Below are 8,806 nucleotides of genomic sequence, written 5' to 3' on the forward strand. Positions count from 1 at the left end.
ACGGGGTTTCACCGTGTTAGCCAGGATGGTCTCGATCTCCTGACCTCGTGATCCGCCCGTCTCGGCCTCCCAAAGTGCTGGGATTACAGGCTTGAGCCACCGCGCCCGGCCGAAGTGTACATTTTTAAATGGGTAAAATGGCAAATGCTGGCTGGGCACAGTGGCTCAAGCCTGTAACCCCAGCGCTTTGGGAGGCCAAGGTGAGTGGATCACTTGAGGCCGGGAGTTCAAGACCAGCCTGGCCAACATGGTAAACCCCATGTCTACTAAAAATACAAAAAGTAGCCAGGCGTGGTGGTGCAGGCCTGTAATCCCAGCTACTTGGGAGGCTGATGTAGGAGAATCGCTTGAATCCAGGAGGTGGAGGTTGCAGTGAGCCGAGATAGCACCACTGCACTCCAGCCCGGGCAACAGAGTGACACCCTGTTTAAACAAAACAAAACAAAACAATAAATAAAATGGTAAATTCTGTTATGTGAACTTTACCTGCATTTTTTTCAAAATTGTATAGTTTATTCTATAGTATCTCTCTCCCCCACTGGACCGTCTCCATGAGGACAGGGACCAGAGTGATCGTAGTTAAACAACTGTTGGCTCACAGCTGTAATTCCAGTGCTTTGGGAGGTAGAGGCCAGAAGATCACTTGAGCCCAGGAGTTCGAGACCAGCTTGGGCACCACAGTGAGACTCCATCTCCACAAAAAAATATAGAATTTAGCCGGCCATGGTGGTGCATGCCTGTAGTCCCAGCTACTCGGGAGGCTGAGACAGGAGAATTGTTTGAGCCCAGGAGGTTGAGGCTGCAGTGAGCCAAGATCGCGCCACTGCACTCCAGCCTGGGCAACAGAGCAAGACTCCATCTCAAAACAAAAACAAAAACAAAACAAAACTGTAATATGGTCAACAAATACATCTGGCTTCAGCAGACAGATCCCAGATACCAGATCATTAGAGCTGGTATCTCTTTTTTTTTTTTTTTTTTTTTTTTGAGACAGAGTCTCACTCTGTCATCCAGGCTGGAGTGCAGGAGTGTGATGTCAGCTCACTGCAACCTCTGACTCCTGGGTTCAAGTGATTCTCATACCTCAGCCTCCCGAGTAGCTGGGATTACAGGTGTGTGCCACCAAGCCTGGATACTTTTTTTGTTATTGTTTTTTTTTTTTATATTTTTAGTAGAGGTGGGTTTCACCATGTTGACCAGGCTGGTCTCGAACTCTCAACCTCAGGTGTTCCACCTGCCTCGGCCTCCCAAAGTGCTAGGATTACAGGTTTGAGCCACCATGCCCGGCCCCTGGTATCTATATCTATATTTGGGATCTCTGAATATCCCTCCTTCAACCCCTCACCCTAAACCTGAATTTCTCTCCAGTCCAGGCGCTGGATGGGGCCAGATACACCTGGTCTGTGTGGATGAGAAAGAGAGGAAAGAAAGAGGAGAGAGTCAGCCCTTTAGCAAGTAAAACTTTTATTAAATAAATTTTTAGTTTTTTTTTTTTTTTTTTTTTTCTTTTCAGACCAAAGAGAGGCGTTTTGGACATTAAGACGCTTTGCTGCTTCTCACCTGAAACACGCAACGGGAACACCGACCTCTCCAGCCACGGGAAATCTTCTTTGACACAAAACTCAAACCAAGTCAACCCAAAGTTCCAAGTTCTTTGCTTTCTTTTCTGTGTGTGTGTATTGGTTCGTCCTAAAAGTCAGTTTGCAAGTTGAAACTTCATGAAATTACTTGTAGCAGAAATAAAGTACATCGTACAAATCACGCAGGTCTGCGATGTGGAGTATAAAAATGGTATTTACAGCCAGTAAACATGGACCAGAAAGACACGTACAACTGCACACCAGCACGCACTCCCAAGCAGGCCCTCGGGGGCTCAGCGGGCGCCGCGGACACGGGTGGGGCCCCCTCGAGGCCGATTGGCACACACTTGCACACGAGGACACACGGAACGCAGGCACGCTAGAGGGGTGTCTCGAACAATTATCAAACTCTGGAATATCGAAACAAGTTGGTTCAGAAGATTTTTTTTTTCTTTTCTATTTTTTTCTTTTTTCTTTTTTTTTTTTTTTTTTTTTTTTTGCTGTGTGGTCCCCCCCACCCCACCGCCCCCCCTCCGGGTCAGTCAACACATTTTGGTAGAAAGAAAAGGAAATGCTTGTTTTTTGTTTTTTTCTTTTTAAATGTTTGTTTCTTTTGAGCTTGTTAAGATATCTGGCGCCTCATTCGGTACGAGGCCTTGCTGGATGTCCAAACGAACTTGATTCTGTGCTTTGACATGGGTGTTGCGGATTGGGTAGCTGTACAGAGGCACCCCACAAAGACCCCCCACCCCACCCCACTCCCAACTAGGAAACAAAAATCCATTGTGGTTTGATTCTTTCCCCCCATCTTTTTCTTCTCTTTTCTTCTTTGTACCTGCTCAGAAAGACCGGAAAAAAAGAAAAAAAATCTCTGTAGAGGTATGAAGGTCATTATCAAGTTCATCTCCAGTTAAACGGGTGCTTGGCCAGTCCAGGTAGGGTCTTCCGCTATGCTTGGCAATCCTGGTTACAAGACCTTAAATTCGAGGCTGGTGATTCGAAGGCAGGGACGATGGCTGCCTGGCCTTGGGAGGGGGTGGTGAGGGGCGGGGGGGCTCCCCCCAACCCTGTCCGCCCCGCCTCCGACGGAAAGCTAAGGGCTACTGGTCACATGAGTAAGGCTATGACTCGGGCAGGGGAGCAGAGAAGGGCTGAGGCAGGCCAGAGCGTCTCTGTTGTACCTATATCCATCCAGGAGGGCAGGACTCTGGGACAAAGGGGCAAGGTGGGGTCTGGAGGCTGCAGCTGGGACCAGGGACACTGAAGCTGGCAGAGCCCAACGGCCCTGGAGAATCGGTGGTGGGGGGTGCCAAAAGTCCTGGAGGTATATTGTGTTGGCGGGTTCCTGGTGGGATGTGCCAGCTGGGAGGTGGTGGGGGAGGGCGGTGGGGCACCTGGTACGTGTTGCCCGGGGGCCCGCCAACCTCAGCCCTTCCTGTGTCCCCACTGAGTGACCGGCCCAGGGTCACTCTACTCGGATGGAAGGAAGTCGGAAAAGTTTGGTCCCATGATCCGTACTCAAAAAATATATATACTGTCTATAGATCTATATATATATGCATATATATATATATAGGAAAAGGTGTGATTTAGTTTGGGGAAAGTCACCAAGTTTTGTGGGGAAGAAGCGAGGGCGTGTCCCAAAGCAGGGGGCGTGTGAACACTTCTGTGCCGGATTCAGGAGCCTCCCCCCTGCCCCAGGACAGACCCCCAAAGGCCCCTCCCCACTCCGGGTGGCCTCCAGTAGAGGGGCGGGGCAAGGGGAGAAGAGGGGAGGAAAGGGCTGGTGTCCAAGGAACGGTTGGAATTTATGGGAAAATCCTGGGTCGGTTGGAAACAGAAACCCCTCCCGGGATGGGAAGGCCCCTCACCTGGGGGAGAAGGGACGGGCGTTAGGGAGTGATAACGGGGCCACCCAGGTGGACACCACCTCCCCACCCTAGTCCACCTGGCCAGGCTGGGATCTAGGAACCCAAGGGCTCCCATCGTTTCCAAAAGAACAGATCCCACAAAGGCCAGAGTTCAGAGGCCAACAAACCCAGCTTTCAAAGAAGTCAGTGTCACCATCGCAAAGCCCGTTTCCTCCTCCTCTGGCAGCTGCGGGCAGATATTTCTGTCTATTTTCTGTCTCTCCTTCCCCACCCCCTGCCATCTAAGGTCCACGAAGAGCGTTTCTCCGCTGTCCCTCGGCCCCCGTTTCTGTTCATTCACAGCTGTGTCCCCGAACACTGGGACAGTGCCTAGCACATAATAGATGCTCAGTTAAAAAAAAAAAAAAGTGCAGACTGACAGTTAAAAGTGAAGGGATTGCAGAGAGTGGCTTTGGATTTTGCTTCTGGTTGGCAGTTCCCGAAGGTGCGTTCTGTGCAGTTAAATACTCCCAAATACGTGTGTGCCGACCCGGGAGAATGTGAAAAGGCCAGACAGCTTCTAACTGAGCGCCTACTCTGCGTCAGGCCCTAGGCAAGGCTCTTTGATGACGACGGCAATAGTGATTAAAAAAAAAAAAAAAAAAAAAAATCCCAACAAATCATCCAGAACTCTTTAGGTGGTGGGTTCTGGGCTCAGCTGTGAAAAGATGCCCCGCTCCGTTCCCTAGGTAGACCGTTTCCGCCGACTCTGGGAAGATGACTTTCTTGAGCCCATTTTACAGATGAGGCTCATCAAGGTTTGAGACCCACGGTCAGGTTTCCACAGTGGCCTCACAAGGTTTACTATTCATCTCCCCCCACAAAAAAATGTTGAGAAAGTGGTTTGCCCTGATGGCAACATACACACTGAGTTCTGTTTTGCTTGTTTTCTTGCATGATGGCGGGTGGGGCACGAATCCCACTTTTCCATCAACTCATTGGGTAGGAATGACAGCCAGTGAGGGGCTGCTTGTCCCAGGGGAACTCGTGGAAATGGAGCGGAGACACTGGAAGCTGTCAATGCCGACCGGACCGGGCCCTGAACACTGTTCCCACCTTCCACGTGCCAGCCCTGGTTCCGAGTTGGGGTCCAACCTTAGGGTTTGGGGTCTGGGGTGGGCACTTAACATTGTTGTCTGGTGTTGGGTTTTTCAGCAGGGAAAACAGAGTCATAGGACAGGACAGAAGCCCCTCCCCACCACACCCCCACCCCCAGAGCAAATCTGGCCTCTCAGGTGAACTTCTGTTCATCCCTCAAAGCCTTCTCCAGGAAGGATTCCCTAGCCGACTTGGCTGGGCCCTGGCTCACCTCAGTCCCGACCCCACTCCCACCCTCTGCTCCAGCCCCGACCACAGGGGTTTGGGGTGTCTACATCCAGCTCTGTCCCCGCTCACCCAACCCGGAGGTTTCTTGTAGCCTCTCAAAGCATCACCCCACCTGGGGAAGGTTTGGAGCATGAAGTGGGCCGCGGGAGGGGATTTCAGACGAGACGGGGGGCTGGGGCGGGGGTGGGGCCGCCTGGCGGCTCACCTGGGCCATGCCCACAGCCTCGGGGCGGCTGTGGGCGCGGTCAGTAGGGGTGTCCCGGGTCTTTGGGCCGCTTCAGCTGGACTTTGAGCCTCTTCATACCGATCTGGAAGCCGTTCATGGCCTGGATGGCTGCCTGGGCGCTGGCCGGGTTATCAAAGCTCACGAAGCCTGCAGAAACCAGGGTGGACCTCCATGGTTGGCACTGCGGGTGTCCTCGGCTTGTTCCTATGCTGTGGCCCTGGCTTCCTGGCTCACGGGGTCCTGAGCAGGCACGCATGCACAGGCCAGGGGGTGTGTGGCGGAGGACACGCAGCAGCCCTGGCTTTGTTCTGACACCTCTGGACTTGTATACCTCTGAGGACGGGGCACTCACTCCTTATGTTGGGGTCCGCTGTGCTGAGACTTCCCAGCTGGTATAGGGGCCTGGTGGGGCTTCTGAGGGTCCTGGTGGGCCACCTTCTCCCCACCTTCCCTCAGGAGGATGCCTGCCTCCTTCTAAGCCCTCTGTCCAGCCAGGATCTGTGTCTCCAGTTGATTCTGTATGTCTGCATCCTTGTCCCTCTCTTTTTTTTGCGGGGTGGAGAGGGGACAGGGTCTCACTCTGTCACCCGGGCTGGAGTGCAGGGGTACAATCTCAGCTCACTGCAGCCTTGACCTCCTGGGCTCAAGAGATCCTCCTGCCTCAGCCTCCTGAGTAGCTGGGACCACAGGCCCACACCACCACGCCCGGCTGTCTCTGTTTCTCTCTCTCTCTCTGTCTATCGGTCTTAAGTCTTTTCTTCCTCTCCCTCTCCTTCTGTATCATCTCTGTCTGTCCTTTCTCTCCATCTCTGTCAGTGTCTCTGCTCCAGTCTCTGTCCAGAGGCCATCAGAAATACTCCACCCCATGGCCAGGCACGGTGGCTCATGCCTGTAATCCCAGCACCTTGGGAGGCCAAGACAGGCAGATCACCTGAGGTCAGGAGTTTGAGACCAGCCTCACCAACATGGTGAAACCCCATCTCTACTAAAAATACAAAAACTAGCTGGCCATGGTAGTGTCCACCTGTAATCCCAGCTACTTAGGAGGTTGAGGCAGGAGAATTGCTTGAGCCTGGGAGACAGAGGATGCAGGGAGCCGAGATCGCGCCACTGCACTCCAGCCTGGTGACAGAGGGAGATTCCATTTCAAAAACAAACAAGCAAGCAAAAACAAAGAAGCAAACCAAAAAAAAATCAGTTCTTTTTCACCCTGACCACATTTCAAGTGTGTAGTAGCCACGTGGGGCTGGTGGCTCTGGGATCAGATAGCTCCCACATCGAACATTTCCATCATCAGAGAATGATCTACCAGGCAGCAAAAAAGACTCTGAGCTGCCTGAAAGGAAGGGGTTTCTGTCAGCTTCCTTCTGTGCTGGGCTGGAAAGTGCCTGACCTACAGTACGTGCTCAACACATGTTCGTTCTGTCGTGTTGGGGTTTTTGTTGTTGTCGTTTGTTTGGAGACAGTCTCGCTCTGTCGCCCAGGCTGGAGTGCAGTGGCCGGATCTCTGCTCACTGCGACCTCCGCCTCCCGGGTTCACGCCATTCTCCTGCCTCAGCCTCCTGAGTAGCTGGGACTACAGGCGCCCGCCACCACGCCTGGCTAATTTTCTCGTGGTTTTAGTAGAGATGGGGTTTCACTGTGTTAGCCAGGATGGTCTCAATCTCCTGACCTCGTGATCTGCCCGCCTCAGCCTCCCAAAGTGCTGTGATTACAGGCGTGAGCCACCGCACCCGGCCATTTTTGTTTTTTATATGAGACAGGGTCTTGCTCTGTCATCTGGGCTGGAGTGCAGTGGTGTGATCATGGCTCACTGCAGCCTCGACCTCACGGACTCAAGGGATGGTCCCACCTGCATCTCCTGAGTAGCTGAGACTACAAGTGTGCACCACCATGCCTGGCTAATTTTTTCTTTAATTGCATTTTTTGTAGAGATGGGGTCTTGCTATGTTGCCCAGGCTGGTCTTGATATCCTGGGTTCAAGTGATCCTCGCACCTCAGCCTCCTGAGTAGCTGGGACTACAGGTACATGCCACTAAGCGCAGCTAATTAAAAACATTTTCTTGGCCAGGTGCAGTGGCTCAAGCCCGTAATCCCAGCACTTTGGGAGGCCGAGACGGGCAGATCACGAGGTCAGGAGATCGAGACCAGCCTGGCTAACATGGTGAAACCCTGTCTCTACTAAAAAATACAAAAAACTAGCCGGGCGAGGTGGTGGGCGCCTGTAGTCCCAGCTACTCCGGAGGCTGAGGCAGGAGAAGGGCGTAAACCTGGGAGGCAGAGCTTGCAGTGAGCTGAGATCCAGCTACTACACTCCAGCCTGGGCAACAGAGCGAGACTCTGTCTCAAAAAAAAAAAAAAATTTTCTTTTGTAAACACAGCGTCTCATTATGTTATCCAGGCTGGTCTTGAACTCCTGGACTCAAGCAATCCGCCGACCTCACAGGCGTGATCCACTGTGCCCGGCCACATGCTGGTTCTGATTGTGAATGTGACTGTTACAGCACAGCCCTGTCCGGAGGCTGACCCCAACCCTCCCATTCCCTGTTCCCGGGGCAGGCGAGGGAGGTGGATGGGGAGGGCGGCGTCTTTGGAGGCCACTTACCGAAACACTTGCTCTGGTTGGTGGCTCGATCCATGAACACCTTGGAAGAAATGATATTGCCGAAGGGGAGGAACATCTGCGTCAGCTCCGTGTCTCCAAACTCCTGGGGGAGGTGGTAGATAAACAGGTTACAGCCCTCGGGACCTGCAGGTGGGGGAGAGAAAGACATAAAGCCCCCAAGGAGAGGAGGCGAACCCCCCCGGGGGAGGGGCACAGGTCTGGAGCCCGCATCTGGCTTCTCCAGCTGTCGGGAGAGGGATGCCCCAGACACCCAGAAAGAAGGGGCCTGGACATGGGCTGAGGAGGGAGACAGGACACACCCACCCCTTGACTGCATCGTACGGTCTCACACTGGGCGACTCCGCACCAAAACGATCCTCAGACTCCAGGTAACTGACAAGACCCAGGGAATCCCCTACTCCCCAAAGCCCAGATCAGCCCTCAATCTCTGACCCTAGATACCTGAAAACCCCCAGGAAGTACACCCTCCAGAAAATCCCTCCCTAAACTTCAAACTCCGGATCATCTACAAAAGTCAGATGAGCTAGGTGTGAAGAATAAGGAAACTTGGTGATATCTTTGCAATAATAATAATAATAATAATAAGACTCAAAATAAAACTCATTTGTAAAAGTCTGGTGTTCAGGCCGGGCGCGGTGGCTCAAGCCTGTAATCCCAGCACTTTGGGAGGCTGAGACAGGTGGATCACGAGGTCAGGAGATCGAGACCATCCTGGCTAACAAGGTGAAATCCTGTCTCTACTAAAAAAATACAAAAAACTAGCCGGGCGAGGTGGCGGGCGCCTGTAGTCCCAGCTACTCGGGAGGCTGAGGCAGGAGAATGGCGTGAACCCGAAAGGCGGAGCTTGCAGTGAGCTGAGATCCGGCCACTGCACTCCAGTTTGGGCAACAGAGCGAGACTCCGCCTCAAAAAAAAAAAAACAAAAAAAAGTCTGGTGTTCAGCCACCATGCCTCGCTAATTATTTTTTTATTTTTTGTTTTTGAGATGGAGTCTCACTCTGTCGCCCAGGTTGGAATGCAGTGGCGGGATCTCAGCTCACTGCAACCTCCACCTCCTGGGTTCAAGCAATTCTCCTGCCTCAGCCTCCCAAGTAGCTGGGACTACAGGTGCACACCACCATGCCCAGATAATTTTTGT

The 8,806-nt window shown here is 52.7% G+C and overlaps 1 protein-coding gene across 19 annotated transcripts in view; it reads right to left on the reverse strand.

Moving 5' to 3' along the window:
* Positions 1-1,447: 1,447 nt before the first annotated feature.
* CELF5 (CUGBP Elav-like family member 5) overlaps positions 1,448-8,806 on the reverse strand; it is a 78,995-nt gene continuing 71,636 nt past the window's right edge. For 6 of the 19 annotated variants that reach the window (XM_023183696.1, XM_023183701.1, XM_023183700.1 and 3 more), the window contains 2 exons: positions 7,708-7,791; positions 4,944-5,189 (listed from right to left, as the gene is read on the reverse strand). In XM_023183696.1, the coding sequence (XP_023039464.1) occupies positions 5,062-5,189; positions 7,708-7,791 (212 nt within the window). In that variant the 3' untranslated portion in view covers positions 4,944-5,061. Of the gene's footprint in view, positions 5,190-7,647; positions 7,792-8,806 lie in introns of all 19 variants that reach the window. The other 13 variants (XM_023183704.1, XM_023183708.1, XM_023183707.1 and 10 more) reach the window with 4 other exon arrangements.

Source organism: Piliocolobus tephrosceles, chromosome 21 (assembly GCF_002776525.5).
Source record: "Piliocolobus tephrosceles isolate RC106 chromosome 21, ASM277652v3, whole genome shotgun sequence".
Taxonomy (NCBI): domain Eukaryota; kingdom Metazoa; phylum Chordata; class Mammalia; order Primates; family Cercopithecidae; genus Piliocolobus; species Piliocolobus tephrosceles.